Source organism: Alexandromys fortis, unplaced genomic scaffold (genome assembly GCF_014885135.2).
Source record: "Alexandromys fortis isolate MF-2015 unplaced genomic scaffold, M_Fortis_MF-2015_v1.1 scaffold_177, whole genome shotgun sequence".
NCBI lineage: Eukaryota > Metazoa > Chordata > Mammalia > Rodentia > Cricetidae > Alexandromys > Alexandromys fortis.
This window is the reverse complement of record NW_026068056.1, coordinates 262,415-279,495: the sequence shown is the minus strand read 5'-3', so window position 1 is coordinate 279,495 and position 17,081 is coordinate 262,415. Positions and strand designations below refer to the sequence as shown.

The 17,081-nt window shown below is 46.6% G+C and overlaps 1 protein-coding gene across 1 annotated transcript in view; it reads right to left on the bottom strand.

The window, feature by feature from the left end:
- Dpp6 (dipeptidyl peptidase like 6) overlaps window positions 1–16,020 on the bottom strand; it is a 434,651-nt gene extending 418,631 nt beyond the window's left edge. Inside the window, exon 1 of the mRNA XM_050119955.1 lies at window positions 15,596–16,020. Coding sequence (XP_049975912.1) covers window positions 15,596–15,652 — 57 coding nt within the window. The 5' untranslated portion in view covers window positions 15,653–16,020. The remainder of the gene's footprint in view (window positions 1–15,595) is intronic.
- Between the last annotated feature and the right edge of the window lie 1,061 nt (window positions 16,021–17,081).

Below are 17,081 nucleotides of genomic sequence, written 5' to 3'. Positions count from 1 at the left end.
CTGTCCTGAAGAAATGGCCCCCAGTACCCAGACTCTTCTTGTGTTCCCATCTCTCCTAACTATAAAGAGAAAAGATGAGTGTGTGTATGTGTGTGTGCACGTGCACATACACACATGTGTGTATGCAAGCGTTGAGCATGCATATGGACATGTACATATGTTATGAGTGTCTGTCCATTTTTTTCTGGCTGACACCTATATTAGCTCACTGGTACATCTCACCTGTCTGCACCCAGACCAAACCCAGCAGACCTTGCTATAATATCAGTGGGTTTTACCATCTCAGACTTGGATGAATTCAGATTTTAAAATGAATTGAAAATTTAAAGATGTGAGGAACTAGAGGCACAGGACCATTATCCAAATCCTACAGAACTAAAGATGATGAACATGACACTTCTCCCAGGATCCTGAGGTTGACAAAGAAAAAGGAGCTGGCCTTGAACACTGAAAAAGCAGCAAACCCAGGTTGCCCAGAGGCAAGTGCCTTGCAATTTCTGGAACTTCCCATCAAGGGAAGCATTTATATCCATGCAGGAGAAACGGTAAGTTTGTGGAATAGTAGCAACAAATGCACCTTAGAAAGTGGCCAATAAAAGAAGCAGACATGCATTTTGTGTGTGGCTGACGTAGTCACCTGTGAACAGGCTCAGAGCAAAGTCCAGAGACAAAGGCCCATGGAATGGCTCATGTGCCCTGTGTGCAGCCCTCTGCCTCCATGGCCGATGCAAGGGAGCTGCTTTTTCTGTTTCAGCAGAGATGTCAAGAGTTTTGGTTTTAGTACAACTGTGCTAATTTAAAGAACTCTACACAAAGTTTAAAAAGCCTCACGTTGGTGGCATCTTTGGAAAGCCAATCTGGCCAGGCAGCTGCCTCCTTACAGCGTTATCACCAGCATACACAGCTCCATGTGCTTAAACTGCTCCGCACAGGGCTGAAGACATGCAGGGATGACGGCATGTCTGCGTCAAAATGCTCTCCATGACTGTGCTTACTTTCCTTGAGAAAGGATAGCGGGCCCATTCCTCTTTGCAAGCAGGCTGGTTTCTGCCAGCAAACATATAACAGAAGGGTGTTCATGGCCCCCATCTCCACCTTCATGGTGTACAGCTCATAAGAAACCTCCACTCTCAAGGTTGGACTGCTTTTGTTACACATAGCTTGTGAAGCCATATTGGGAAGACCTTTGTTCTATCATAACCGTGTGTGTGTGTGTGTGTGTGTGTGTGAGTGTGTGTGTGCACTTGGGTGAACACCATAGATGTGATATTCTCCTAAGTACAAACATCTCAGGTGGACCTATCTGGCTAATGTGAGTGTGTTTTAGGTTTCAAGCGGCTTAAAGACAGGGCTACCATGATTACTGCCTAGGGACTCCTCTTGTGGATGGCATTCCTTTCTTCTAAATTGTTTTCACTTTACTTCTCTATTTTGAGCAGATGTGCATGCTGTGGGTGTGTGAGGTCAGGAGACAATTTGCAGGAGTTTTTCCTTCCACCACATGGGTTCTGGAAATCGAACTGAGTGCATCGCACTTGGAGGCAGATGCATTTACAGACAAGGCCCATGTATACACTACTTCTAAGAGATAGATTCCCCTCTGTATATTGTGAATATCATTGGTTAATAAAGAAACTGGCTTGGCCTGATAGGGTAAAACAGAGCTATGCAGGGGAAACTAAACTGAATGCTGGGAGAAGGAAGGCAGAGTCAGGGGAGAAGCCATGGAGCTGCTGCCAGAGACAGACATGTTGAAACCTTGCCGGTAGGCCACAAGCCTTGTGTTAAAATATAAAATAATGGAGATGGGTTAATTCTAGGTGTAAGGGCTAGCTAACAATGTGCTTAACTGGCCAAGCAGTGATTTAACTAATATAGCTTCTGTGTGGTTATTTCGGGAGTCTGGGCAGCCAGGAAACAAGCAAACAGCCTCCATACAACAGTTTCCCAGTAACCGCTATGGTCTCCTCAAGGACTCCAGGAATCAGGAGGTTTGTTTCAATCCAGTCCAGGAATTCCTCACAAAAGTATATTGTAAAATTAGTCCTTTCTTTCTTTTACTTTACTTTTATCTATTTGTTTACTTGTGGCACTGTGACCAGCGGCTCAGTGTTTAACCATGGGCGATTTCCCAGTCTTCCAGGGACTTTTAAATCTTTAATGCAGCTACTAACGTTGTGTAAACTGGGGTCTGCAGTTCACAATGGCCTTTGTGTTCACATATATTGATGTGCTATTGAGCCTCATATGAATCCTAAACAGTAGGCTACTCTACTCTGGATCTTATCTAGATGTTAACCTCATGCATTGAGAGAGAGAGAGAGAGAGAGAGAGAGAGAGAGAGAGAGAGAGAGAGAGAGAGAGAGACTTGGGGCCTTTCATCTTGCCTTTGTAAGTAAAACTGTTACCAGATTCAGAGTAAGACAGATGGAGGAGAGAGGAGAAGTGCATTTTAATTTTTATAGCAACACAGTCTATGTTTTTATGTGAACTACATAATCACCTTTATAAAACCAGGACTGCTGGAGAGATTCAGGGGCTCCCGGGGCTGCATGCAGGTGTGCAGGTGTCCTAAGCATGTATAATTATGGCCCTGTGATGGCATTCTCCTCCTGTAGGTGCTGGCCTTGGGACCACCTGAGAATCAGTGTAAGTGTCTGCCCTGACAACCCAGAAAAAGAAGTGGCTGGAAGCTCCTCACAATGCCCACATCACACGTATCAGCCACTCTCATGGCCACACAAAGCTGTGCGGCACTGTTCTCCAACCAGTTCGGCAGGTCAACCCTAAGTGTTTCTGTGCCTTTGGGTGTGGCTAGGGATGGATGAATAATACTGGGTTGCTAATCCGCTCCACCTACTGAGCCCAGGAAGAAATCAAATGACACTTGTGGAACAACAAGGGGCAGATTCTGCTCTGTCCTCAGCTTGCAGGGGCTACCCCCATTCCCAGCGCCATGAGCCATCTCCGGTTTTGCCACAGTAGGAAATGGACTACCATGTCACCAACTTACTGGGTGATAACAGCCAAGGGACTTCACATTACAAGCAATGTTTTTCTGGATATATCTTGTCTCCCAAGTATCTGAATGATATGGTGTTTGTTCTCGGTCATGGTTGCTTGGGTGCTCCAGGCACAGTATGGCTGACAAGGGCACATTGATTTGTGGCTTCATAGGTTCTAGTTCCAAGATTGAGCTCATGATCTTGAAATTGATTGGGTTTCTTAACAGGAAATTGAAAGGAAAACACCGGCATTCTAATTCATGTAAGCAGTGAGTAAGGGACAAAGAATGAGTCACCCATTGCCATAAAAAACACACAAACAGCAGTAACAACAAATAAAACAAGATACGTCTGCACAAGTTTCTCAGGGCATCTGTGCAAATATTTTCAGAGTTGTCCAAGAAGCGATTAGGCAAGAAGGAAGGATTCCCTTAAAGAGCAAATGGTATGCAAACACGGTGGAAAAATTTTAATCTGTTCATCTGAAGTCTCTGCAACGCTCCCAAAATGGAAAACATTGAACCAACCAAACATGGCTACAAAACTAAAAGATGTGTTTCTTTCCTGAAATGAAGCTCTGAGTAGAAAACACACATAGGTTTCATGCTGTTTCCCTCCACCGCGTTCATTTGTTGCCATCATTTCCTGCAACCTACCTAGCCTGGGGGATTCCCGAGTACACAGACAACCTCTCTGCAAAGGGAACTTCCCTCTTTCCATTGTTTCCTCACTCAATCGCTACTTCTTCCTTGAAGTATTACTTAGCCATTCAAGCAAGGACAACACAATTACACAAGCCAGAGATTTTCTGGAGAGAGATAATTGCTAAATAAAAATAAACTAAAAATAAAAAAGTTCTGGGACTGAGGGGATGGCTCAGTTGGTAAAATGTTGTCTTGCAAGCATGAAGATCTGAGTTCAAACCCAAAAACCAATTAAAAAAAAATAGCTGAGCACATGACATAAGCTTATCATTCTAAGGCTGAGGAAGCTGAGACAAGAGGATCCCTGAGGCTCCAGGTCAGTCAGATTAGGCTGGCTGGAGAGCTCCTAGACAATGAGAGTCTGCCTTTAAAAGGGGGAGGAGCATGGTACTTAGGGATTAATACCTCCAGCATCCACCCACACCCATGTGTATTGTGTTTGTGCACGTGTATAGACACACACTAAACAAACAAACAAACGAATGAATAAATAAATAAAATAAAAACATGCTAAACTTATGTTTACTCACTACAGCATCCCTAATTCTTCAGAATTGAAACCTGGCAACCTCAACCCTCGCCCTGCTCTGGGGCTTTCCTAAGTATGCAGTGCTGATGCCGTCTTGCACTCAAGACCTTCTGAGCTGCTTTCACCACTGCGGGATGACCACTGCGTCACCCAGACCCAGGCAGCGCCAGCTTCAACAGTGCACGTACACTTCTGACAGGCAACACCACATTAAGGTGCCAGGACCTTGGCGCGGGTGTCCAGCTACACACCTGGGTGAGCGTAACAGCCAAATGCTGCAGACTGACAGCTCCGACTTGTTATTTGTCCAATTCTAAGCAAAACACTCAGATATATAAAAAAATACATCTTTAAAAATAGAAAAAAAATAGTTAAACAATGGCTGGTGGAATGTTTCAGTGGATAAAGACCTGTGTTCAACTCCAGGACTCAAGCAATAGAAGGAAAGCACCAACTTCTACAATATACATGCATTATGGCATGTGCACCCTACCCTCACCCACTAAAAATAAAGAAATTTAAAGAAAACATTTCTTTAAGACCAACAACCTTCTTCTACCCAGACTAAGCAGAGGGCCATGGGGCAAATGTCCCAGAATCCTTTGTTTCCTGACCCTTGACCTATGCTCTTTCCTGCTCATTGACACTTCTTATCCATAAGAATTAGAATAGCAGCCCCAAAATTCATGTTCGCTTTTCTCTGAATAAATGAAGTGTCCATGTGGATGTTGCCCAGAGAATCACTTTGTTGTACAAAGAAGACTTGGGATGTCCACTTCAGAATGACAAGGGTCTGTGGTGACAGACAGTGCCCACTGCTCAGCTCCTCTTAGCTTCAGCCCATTTCTTTGTTCCCTCACAGTTGCTGAATGAGATGACATCAGTTCCCTGTGGCAGGAGTCACACACAGCAAGACAGAAGGATGCCTGGCTGGTGTCTCAGGTGTGACTCTCTGAAGTAGAGAGATGATTTGTTTGTAATAGGTGTAAGCAGAATTCTGGGACAAGTGGGGCGGCCCAGATGTGTCCAGCATTAGGGAAAGCGACCTAAAGGAGGTGGCCATCTGGAGAAAGAATAAGGGTTTCTCTAAGCTCTGAATGCTGATTTATTTGTACTTCATTGTCTGAGTGTGTGAACAAAACCCAAGGCTAGATCTCTACTCTGAGTCTTTTACTAGAGAGCATAGAGAGGAAGGTGAGTCCTATTTACTAACAGAATCTCTTGGCACACAAGTCAGCCAGGCTGGCTTTGGGATGGAGATATGGAGGAATATGAGAGTTCTGGGTCCTTCAGAAGGTTATAGCTGCGTGCCAGAGAAAGTGCAGAGGCACCATGATGAAACCTTAGACTCTTCAGTACACTGAGCCCCAAGTCAAACTTTTTCTGATGGGGTAGGACGCAGATAAGCACACCACGCTGATGTCAGTGCTTCTTCTGGAGCAATCTGAACTTGTAAGTCAGTCCCAACCAGAACAGCCTGTCCTGTCTCCTAGGTAAAACTGAGATGGGAGTCATAAATACACAGCATCTTAGTTTTGCCTGTTAGATCACCCCAGACAATGAAGACTCTAACAGCCTGTATCTTCTGAGGATTCACCCATGTCTCAATCAGGAATTAAGGATTTCAGCATGACTCTAGCTAGCTCCTCTTAGCGATGCATTCCTTCGACTATGCATCGTCCAATATGGCGCATACATCTATTATCCCCTACTTCAGAGGTGTCCTACTCATTTCCTCCTGATTATTCTGCTACACCACATTGCTGTCCTTTCTGAGGGCTATGTTGTCACTGGACCTAATGCAGCACCCAGAAGTTGTGGCTGCTTAGTTACTACCTGTGCACAGTGTGGTCAAGGGACCCAGCGCAACACTCACAGATGATGACTGCTTGATGACTACCTGAATAACTTATGGTCACTGGACCTAGCGTAGTAGCTAGGGGTTCTGACTGTTTGGGTATACCCACGCACAGTGTGACCCCTAGTGTGCTTATTCTGATGCACCTCAAGGCTATAGTGTATGGTGCTACACAACATGAAGACAGCAGGGGTATGCAACTTAGAATCTCTGTGCAGAAAGGAGGGGGCCACAGTACTGGGGTTATATTCATGGCACAGGTTGACTGCTCACATCGGATCCTCGAAAGGACTCAGCAGTCCAGGCATTCATGACCCACATAGGTGTGATTCAGTTTAGACACGTGATCAACCGGAGCATCCAGGAGTCTTAATCCTTGCATGCCCACCGATCTGTGAAGGTGGTGGCCTGGAACGCCCTCCCTGCCCTTGCATAACCACCTTCCCTCATCTGGGATATAACCACTACTCGTGAAGTTGTTCACCAGTAAAACAAGACAGGAAATTACCTGCTGCCAAATTACCAGTTACCAGATTACCAACTGCCAAAGCATGCACAATCTATTAGTGGTTGCTTACTTTTAGAAACTAGAGAAAAACTCCATAGTTATATCTTCTCCCACACATTTTTTGTTTCACATGCAACTTGTTATATAATTAGTCTGTGAAAAGCTGTAACCAGCCCCATTGTACCCAGGGCTAGTGCAGTAAGGAGGGGAAATCATGTCTGTCCAGGAGTCAAGGAGACCAAAAGCCACAGCAGTGCCCCAGCTACCTAAAGGAGAGCACACACCTTCACCTTCCCTCAGCTCATACCACATAGGTGCTTTGTATGTGCGTGCTGGCAGAGAATAGCCCAGGGCCTCACACATGCTAAGCAAGTGCTGTAGCGAGCTATGTGCCAGACAGCGACAGGGGTTTCTTCATCCACCCATACCTCTGGATGCCTTTGTCTGTTTTGCAGGTTCCAGGTAACATCAATTTTTGTGTTAATCTTCAAACAAAGAATTTTTGCTATATCTCACTCAGGACTCTTGGATTTGAAACAAAATTAAAGGTGTGTGTGTGTGTGCATGTATGTGTGTGTGCTCTGATTCTGCAGTTCACCAACTATATAATTTCCCGATGCATTCTGCCCTTCTGAGCATCACCTCTTCCTGTCTAAATCATACGGTGGAGTTATATCTCTGCTCCATCTGCTCTGGACTGTGCAGAGTCATCCTGGGGACACTAGTGAAGGGCTGTCCCTTCCTGTACCAGTTTTGGTTGACTTTCTTGGGGGGATGGATTCTGCTATTGAATCAAAAGTCCAAATGTCTCTGTGTCTGAGAATGATTTGACATCAAATAGTTCACAATTTTATAGAATAATCCACCTCAGGATGGGCGTGAGCTCCTATCAGATGCTGGCAATGAGAAGATTTACCCATTAAAAATCATGATGCCAGAAGGAAGGGGACTTCTGAAACATCGAAGCTTCATGATTTTTAATGGTGAAATTGTCTTTCCGTCTCATTCTTTTATCATCCACTATGGCTCAGAGCTGGAGAGCACAGCATTGGTTTTGTTAGGAAAATCAGAGGCAGTAATCCTATCATGAGTTTTGCTAGGCATCTCTGCTAGGGTATTTAAACACACACACAAGCACACACACAGAGCATATTGTATTGACACCTTGCTTTCTCTGGGAAAACTGACATTTGGTTTTTAACTCATTACTCCTTTTAGCTGTTTGAAAGCCAGCCACTTGTCCAGGCACAGTGGCCTGGGAACCTTAGGCAGGGGACTGACACAAATTTAAGACAGTTCAGGATACTCAATTTTCCAAAAAGTTGGGGGGAAAGAGGATAAAAGAAAGTCAGAAACTTCTAGTTCTAGCGTCCATTTTTCATCCATGGAGACACACACTCCTACAACCTCCAAGTCCAGTATACCGCTCAGGCGCTGTCCAGATTCCCGCTCTCTCAGCTTCCACTTAGGCCCTGTTTCCTTCCCTGGTTCTAGAATCATGCTCACCTGCTGCTGCTTGCATTGTACACTCTAATATGCTATGCTGGCAGGGATGCCTCCCAGGTCACCACTTCTGTGTTCCTACCCTTGCCGCTCCCAGCCTTTGAGGTCCTGGAGTGGCTCCTGCTCAGCTCTGCATTCCCCGCCTTGGGCTCCTCTCTGCCCTGGGTACCATTTATCAAAATACAGCTCTGCCTCTTGTCAACACCTGACTAACAAATGGCTAGAACACTGAGCAACAACATGGTCACCTCTCTCTCCTGTGCAGGGACCAGCCTGGGGACCCATAGTCAGGGTCTGCTCCAAGAAGTCTGAGGACAAAGACCGCAATAGCCTCAGATAGCCTATGGAGGAGAAACGGCACTTCTTCCAAATAGGGAAAAGGACTTTTCTTTATAATTTTAAGACTGCCATTTAAAGTCTAAGTACTTCAGACTTATGAAAGAGAGTAAGTAGGGGCACGGGTCAAAACAGCATTGAGAGGTTCAACCAAGCTCTCTGGTGAAGAGGTGACTAAGACAACCAAGAAGAATCCCAGAGTGTCCTTCTTGCCCAGCCACAGTTTCCATGTTTCAATCAGTAATCAGTTTCTACCTGCATTTTAATTTTACACACACACACACACACACACACACACACACACACACACACACACCTATTCCAGAACCCTCTCTTCTGGAGAAGTAGCCCAGCTTGGGATGGTACTCCTCCACCTTGAGAGGTCTCAGATGGAGGATGGCAGCTTTGCTTAAGTCCTGGCAGAGGAATTTAAATCTCTTTAAAAATTGATCAGAGACTAGTAAGGGAATAAGACCTAAGCTGTCACCGGGAATGAGCAGACGTTACCGCACAGTCAATGTGCTTTCCATTACCACTGGTGGGCTCCAGAGTGGGCCCTGTGGCATTCTTGCTGCTGCCTCTGCCAAGAGACAGTGCTCTTGGGGGGGGGGGTGTGACTGGCTTGATGCAAGCTCGGTTCCCACAAGCGGCCCCGGGGGCTGCTGTGAGGCACTTGCTTGAGCTGTGCCAGCTCCACGTGGGCTTGGGGTCACAGGTGCTCTGGAATGCACAGACTGCCTGTCATTTAAAGAGCCACGGTTGTCTTTGCCCACACCTGGACTGAGTCTCTCACTAAAGGTCATGACCAAATACTTTTCTTCCAAAAATCTGAACCTTTAGTTAATCCACTGCTTTATCCCCAATGCTCCCACTAAAATTCTTTCAGAGAGAAATGTATTGTACTACCCCATACATTCTTTTTAATTTTTTTTTCTATTTTCTGTTACCACACAGCAGAGCTCGTGGGAATAGGTACATATGAAAGTCTAAGCAACAAAAGTCACGTCTGGGCAAATCACATTCTAGCTACTGTGGGGACACAGTGGCCGTGAGTTCCGAGTACAAAAGGAAGGGGGAGAGCCAGCTTCTTGGCCTTGGACCCCTTTCTAGGCTGTCTGTGGAGGCCTTTTCAGACTCTTTACATATCTCCAACTCAAGGCGCTTAGGCAATCAGAGTCAGCAAGGACTCCAGGGTGTCTGCCACAGGCAGAACTACAGCAGACCAGGGCTTATCTGCCCCCATGGTCCTATGTCACCTCACTCACAATCTGAGGAAACCACAACTAAAGGAAAGCCACCTGGTCTCAGAAAACCACGGCTCTGGCAGACACACAGCCTCCACTCAACATCACAGCTTCTCACAGTGAGGGTAGAGAGCTGCACAGAGACCTCTGGAGGCATGCAGGAAATGGCTTCTCCCATAAGCAGCACCTTCTTCCTCAACGTGTGAAGTTTACACTAGCAGACTCTTCACTCTTTACAATGTGAAGAGCCTCCTCTGTCTACTGGGATCAGATCTGGGAGTGCCACACATAGGTATAGCTCACTTTCCCAAGGACAATGCCACACTTCCTGCATGCAGAAAAGGGAGGGTGTTCACGACAAGAAGTCATCAATATCGGAGTGCTTCCATGTGTCGCTGGGGATAGACCTTCCAAAGGACACAGGAAAGCCCTTGCCAACGCTCCAGGTCCCCAGGTGTTCTGTCAATCATTTGCAGAACTTAGCCATCTTGCCCCGCCAACAACAGTGTTGGAATGCTAGCTGGTACTGAGTTTGCAGAATGACAGGATGATACAGTAAAACACACTTACTACACCAGAGCATTTTCCATCAGGCATGTACACTGCTGTCAACTTGATGAGCTGTGGAATCTCCTAGGAGACACATGCCTGGGGAATGGATAATCTTGAATAGGTTAGCTGAAATGGGAAGACTTACCACTGTGGGTGGTACCATTCCCTAGACAGGGCTCCTGGGCTGTATAAAGATGAGAGTGAGCTGAGTACCAACATTTATCTCCTTCGTCTTGATGGTGGATACAATGTGACCAGCGGCTTCAGGATCCTCATGCCTTGACTTTCCACCAGGCTGGCCTGGACCCTGGAACTCTGATCCCACATAATCTCTTTCTCCCTCAAGCTGCTTTTGTCGGACTAATTTGATCACAGAGATAGAAAAGGTTGGATAGCTTATTTCCATTCTTTGACCTGGTCTATTGCAGCAGTCAGTCTGGAGACGAAAGATCTCCTACCATTCTCCTATTATCTGGGCTTTCATCTGGTGCACCATGTGACCCATCTGGGTGTACTTGATTAACACTGTGTGATATGGACCCAGAGCTTTAGAACTGCCCAGAGCCTCGTTCACCAGGTCTATGAGCTGCCTGTTTCTTCACCACACAGCCCTTTCTGGTGATGGAGTCTAACATCTTCCTATGAGGGCAGCACGTGGCAGCCAGCCTCCTTTTTCCCCACAGCACAATGAGACCACCCAGTGTCCCTTGTAGCAGAGCTCCAAGTGCTGTGCTCTCTAGGGTAACCCTGCTTCCAATGACATCACCTTCTCTTCTGAAAGCCTCCCAGCTCCAGGGCCTCCCTCTGGAAGCTCGCAGGCTCTACGAGGGTTATCTAGATCCCCCCAGTATCTTAGCCATGGGGCCACAGATGACTTGGAATCTACTCAGGGTGGAATTTACTTTCTGTGAATGTGCTCATGAGAGTCATTGACACCAAAGGCACTTTCTGGATTCTGAATGCCTCCCTCTCCTATCATGACCTCACAGTATGTTGTTCTGACCTTCTTAATACCAAATATGTTTTTCTTGGTCTCCTTCAAACTCTCTTAGCACCCTAATAACACATGAAATGCAGGTACCTCACATTGACTTTCCCTTTAACATGATTATACAAAAAGCTGAACTCTTATGATAATCAAATCCAGGTACTCTTAGCATAGACTCTTGGTGCCCTAAGAAGTGACAAGATTGTTTCTAAGTACACCAGTCAGAAAGTTATCTTGTAAGTGCTCATTCAACCCCCCTGTCTATAGCCTGAACCACATGCCCCAGCCACTATGTTAACTCTAGGATTCAAACATCAAATTCAAAACATTACTCGATTGAAGTATTATTTAAAATGCTTCAGTAAATGACTCAACTTACCAGTCAAGGCTAGGCTCTGAGGCCCACACTTAGTAGGCTGTCTGGGATTGACAGTGGTCAGTAAACAGAAGCAATAGCAAGTAATGGACACATCACATGACCATTAACAGCAGGCCTCTCAGTCTCCTACATGAGACTCAACATACAGCCACGGACCCAAGCACCTGTGAGATCTGCGCCACTGTGACTTTGTGACACACGAGGGCTACAGGTTTTTGTGCATGATGAGCATATCTGTGTTTGTGAATATACATCTGTGTATATACATACAGGCGCACACATCCATGCATCATCTACATCACTAAAATATTATTCCTGCTCAATAGCTGAGCAAATGTTTTATGGCTCATTGGAAAAATCCAGAATGGATCCTTCTGTCTTCTCTTATTGAATAGCATTACTGATTACAGCTTTCCAATTTTAAATCATTTAAAATGAGGATAGCATATGTTAAAATAAATCTGTTCTTTTAAAAATTTAAGTGGAAATATCATTTTAATTTGGTTCTCTGAGGCAGGATTTAGTCTTCCCGTGAGAACTCACTAAATTTGAACCCGACTCCCTTCGTCCTTTCTGCTTCCCTCTCTTGGTCTCTCTGTGTGGGAGGAGTGAGTGGAGGCCAGGGTGGATTCAGAAGTCCCCAAAACAGCTCAGTCCTATCTAAGTGGCCTCTGAGGTACTTGAGTAAACGTTTCTCATTCACATTAACAAACATGCTATTTCCAGACATTCTGGGGCAGATTATACTGTACTTTAAGAAATTAGAAGCCAGGAAGAAGGCTCAGACGCTGAAGTACTTGCAATGCAAGCTTGACAACATGAATTTGGATCCCAGACTCAAGACAAAGCTAGACACAGTCACACAAGCACCTGTGATCAAGCACACAGTGCGAGGAGACAAGGGGCGGAGGCGAGAGAAGGTCTGGATGCTCATGGGTCATCTATCCTAGCACACAAACACAGCAGTGAACAAACAAGGTGGTCCTCTGACCTTCATACCATGGCATGTGCCTACCACCCCACACACATCATGGCATGTAAAGCCCCAAATCCATATACCATAACATGGACATAACACCCACCCTCTGCAAAAAATACAAACGCAAAAAAAAAAAAAACCACATAGAATCATCCAGTGTCTCCAAGGAGAAAGAGCAGTTGGGCTCTGGAAGTCCCCTTTCCCTTTTATTCCAGTGACTCTTCACCGTATCCTTTAAAAACTAAAGCTCCAAGCAACTCATTATGCATACTTATCTATTTCACAGTGTTTTTTCAGAAAATTGGTAGAACCATACCAATAATTGGGGGGAAATGTAAAATATTTGATTGTATACTTTTTCTCATTTCTAAATCAATTTGTGGTGATTCCAGCATAGGGAAGTTGTTTCCCCCCTCCCCCACCACGTGAATAGTTCCCAAATTTCAGGGCAGGTGGAAAAGGGTACCAGCCCTTGGCTTATTGAGAAGAAATGGATTCTTCACTATGGCCATCCACACATTTAAGCAAGCTATTAGCTGGCCCTAAGGCCTCATATCGCCACCAGTCCCCAAGATTCTGATGACTCCTACAAGGCCAGGTGTTTGTGAGCACCGACAAATAAGCCAACAAAAAACCACCAGCTAAACCACAATCAGGACATCTCTCTCAGGACAATTGCAACAGATTTCTCCCACAACTCCCATGATTCCCCATCTGCCTGTTCCACCAGCAAGAAGAAAAAGAAAGAAAATGAGCAAACGAGTTCTGTATTCTTCACCATGAACTGTTTTTAGGTTTGTTTGTTTTGGGGGCAGTTTTGAGAAAGTGTCTAATTTGTAGCCCAGGCAATTTTTAACTTACAGTGATCCCCCTGCCTCAGCCTCCCAAGTGATGTGACCACAGGTGTGAGCCACCACACCCAGCTGCATGGAGCTTAAAGAAAATTGTATATAATGAAGGAATAAGACACATTTTATCCTATTTTACTGTTTGTGTTGGGCAAGTTAAGATTATTGTCGACAGATTTTAAAATAGCATGCATAAGCATGTTGCATGTGAGATTTTGGTGTGTGTGTGTGTGTGTGTGTGTGTGTGAGAGAGAGAGAGAGAGAGAGAGAGAGAGAGAGAGGAGAGAGAGAGCTGTGTATATATAAATATGTTTATGTGTACATATATAATTTAAAAATGTGAGACTTTGGCCTCCACCCACTTCGCTTTCCTCCACCCAGTCCTAGACCACTCTTTATGAACTTCATGGGGTCAGCTCTGTGACATTCTTAGAGTAAGGAACAGGCCACCAGAAAAAAGAGGAAAGGACCCACTGATTGCAATACAAGGAAAGTGGAGTACCTCAGTTGACAACAGTGTCCATTTCTCACGAAAGAACCTGGGTCAAGAATGGGGGCTTTCTCACGCTCTAAAGGCCTATAATCCTACTATCGTGCATAACCCCCACCTTATTCAACCACTGACATTCCTGTGCATGCCAGGACCAGGTAAAATAAGGGAAAATTGCACAGAATCCAGGAAAGTTCTTTTGCGTAAGTTGGCTGAACCCTGGGCACCTGACACTTGGTTAGAACCAAGAGCAGTAGTAAGCATTCTCAACCTTATGACCTATGCCCAGAAAAGCCCAGAGAGCAATAATGCCATACCTAGCAAGGAAGGAGACTGAGTTATGGTATGCTAATTTGGGGTAGAAATATTTCTTTAAGGAGCAGACATTGGACAGGGTGCTCATGAGGAGGAGGGCTTGCCTTGCCGGTTCTGAACCTATCCAGCTTGGCTGAACATTAGTCCTTGCTCAAATGCTCATACCGACCCCTTGCTCAAATTTGTACACTGACTAAGACTTTTTTACTTCTAGTTTTACAAAATCTTCTCCCTGGGAGTAGCCAAATTGTATGTGAGATCTCTGCATGATGAGATAAGATATTCTCCTTTTAAAAAATTGAAAAATGAGTTAGGGGAGATGACCTCCAAAGAGAGAGCTCTCACTAAGTACAAATTCCAACTGTCCCCAAATAGTTGATAGGACAGTGTTTTCACATATTGTCCCCAAAGACACTGTTGGCTTTCCTGAGTTCTAGAGGGGCTTCCCTCCTTTGCTTTGTTGCTGGGAAAAGTGACCTAAGGACAACCTAGACCCATAAGGGAAACTGTGGTTGCTGTCTATTAACCAAGCCAGCACCAACTGCTGTACTGGCTTGGTAGAGTCTCCCAGGGTCGGCTTTAGAGACCTCCTGATGTGAAGGGAACAACAAGGGACAGGCAGCCCTTCAGACCCTCTGGGGGGGGGGGAGCTGCAGTATCCACAGCAGTCATGCATCCATTCCCCGTGCATGCAGAAGGGAACCCTCTTGGGGCAGGAACAGCTCTTCTTCCTGGAGGACTCCAAGAAAGCCTAAATGTTCCCACTGCCCTGCAGGTCAGCCAGGCTCACCTGACTCCTGGCACATCCTCGTTATTCTGGGCAGTGTGCTCTCTCTGCCCTCAGGAACACAGCCAGTCCCTGCCTCCACTGACACTCTGAGGAAGAGGGCAGGGACAGAAGACATGGGAAGGAAGATCCTTCACAAGGTATGCCTGCTTTTGACCTGTCTTAGAGCCACAGCAAAGTCCCTTTGCAGGGTCTCAATCAGCCTGGCCCAGGGATGCTTGCTGTGTCCTTTCTCCCCCAATTACAAAGTAGTTGGGAATATTCACAACTAACACAGGTTAAATGAGGCAGCCCCAAAGAGGGAGGCCTTTGTCCAAAGCTTCTTGGGCAAGTCCACCTTGCTCTTCAGTTATTGATAAAGCCACCGGCAGCCTTTAAAATAGAGGGGGTGGGGCAGGGTGTGTTACCCACACATCAACCTGGGGTTAGAGCTACAGACAGCCAATAGACCAAATCTCTCTCTCTCTCTCTCTCTCTCTCTCTCTCTCTCTCTCTCTCTCTCTCTCTCTCTCTCTCTCTCACACACACACACACACACACACACACACACACACACACCAGCAGCCTTACCTGATCCTGTTGCTGTACAGATTTTCCTGAGGCACTGGGCTCCTTGGCAGTGGTCATGGTCTGTGCTGGCACTCACCACCCCAGAGTCAGGAGTAGTCTGACTGTGACTTTGAAGGCACCAGAGTCGCAATGATAGGGTGAGGAGAGCAAAATTCTAGTCCATACTTCCGAAATCACCAGGTTTTGCGGGGGGGGGGGGGGGGGGGGGGAGGGAGCTTGGGAGAGCAGCCTACTTTGCTCTTTAAATGCAAAGAGCAGAGACAGGCTCCAAAGAGGAAGACGCTGCTGCTCAGTGGGGCTTCTCCAATTAGCCACAGCCTCTGCAATCGCCACAGAAACAATAACTGCTTAGCAACCGGCAACTGGCGGCTGGGAGCAGGCAGGGGCCCGAGCGATGCGCGCTGCTTCCCCACCGCCTCCTGGCCGCGGCCGCGCAAAGGCGCATGCTCCGGCTGTGCTCAGCCTGGCTAGGGCTGGGGCGGGGGCCGCGGAGGGGCCGCGGCCGGTGGACGCTACACGCGCGCCCTAGCACTGGCAGCCTTGTCATTGCATCCATCAAGCACCCATCATGAATCCAGGCCACCGCGCGCCCCCGTGGCTGAGCCAGTTGCTTGCAGCAGTACTGGCCCCGTGGCTCTCACCTGGGTAGGGGGCTCAAGAGAGATGCACCGTCCTTTTCCTTATCCTTAGCTACAAAATGCAGGTGATTGGGGGTGGTTGGAGCGGCAGGCCTATCCTCTGTTGGCCCTGCAGCCTCTGCAGTGACTGGGATGCTGCTGGCTGGTGTACCCGTGGTCTTTCTTTACAAGTCAGAAAACTTCGGTTTCACCTTTAGGGTGGATGGATCTCAATCCAACAAAAATCAACTACGACCAGAGAAGAACTCAGCCTGTATGTGGCGTCTTTAGAGGCTACAGGCTTCCTGCTGCATCTGATCACCAAAAGAAGGCCAGGCAGCATACAGTGCCCCATGGGCCTCCATCTTAAACCCGCTAGGGCCTCCTGCCAACCTGAACTCTTGCTTCCTGTTTGTTCCTGCAGACTGCACTGGACTGGAATCTCTCTGGGAGTCAGGGTTAACCAAGGATTTTCAGGTGGGGATGGCTCCGGAAGCAGCAGAGAAGCTTCAGGGTGGGCAATGCCAAGCCTTCACCTCAGCCTTGTCTCTGTGAGCATCTCCTTTGCTCTCGGTCTCTGGTTCTCTTTCCGCTCTCACAGTCCCTGGCTTACAGGTAGCCAGCCACTTGCTGGAAAGAGCCTGGGTACCTGATGACGTCACTAATGGCCACTAATTACTTTAGGAATTATGTTCTGGGACCTGGGTAGCATTGATCTGATTTTTGTTGTTAGGTCTCCACTTAGCAGGAGTTTCAGAGACAATGTCCTGGAATCCAGCTCCTCAGGGAGTCCTGAGTCCAGTCATTTTACAAGAACAACAATGGGTCATTGACAGGCAAATTCAAATCCTGGCAGATGCCTGCCTGCT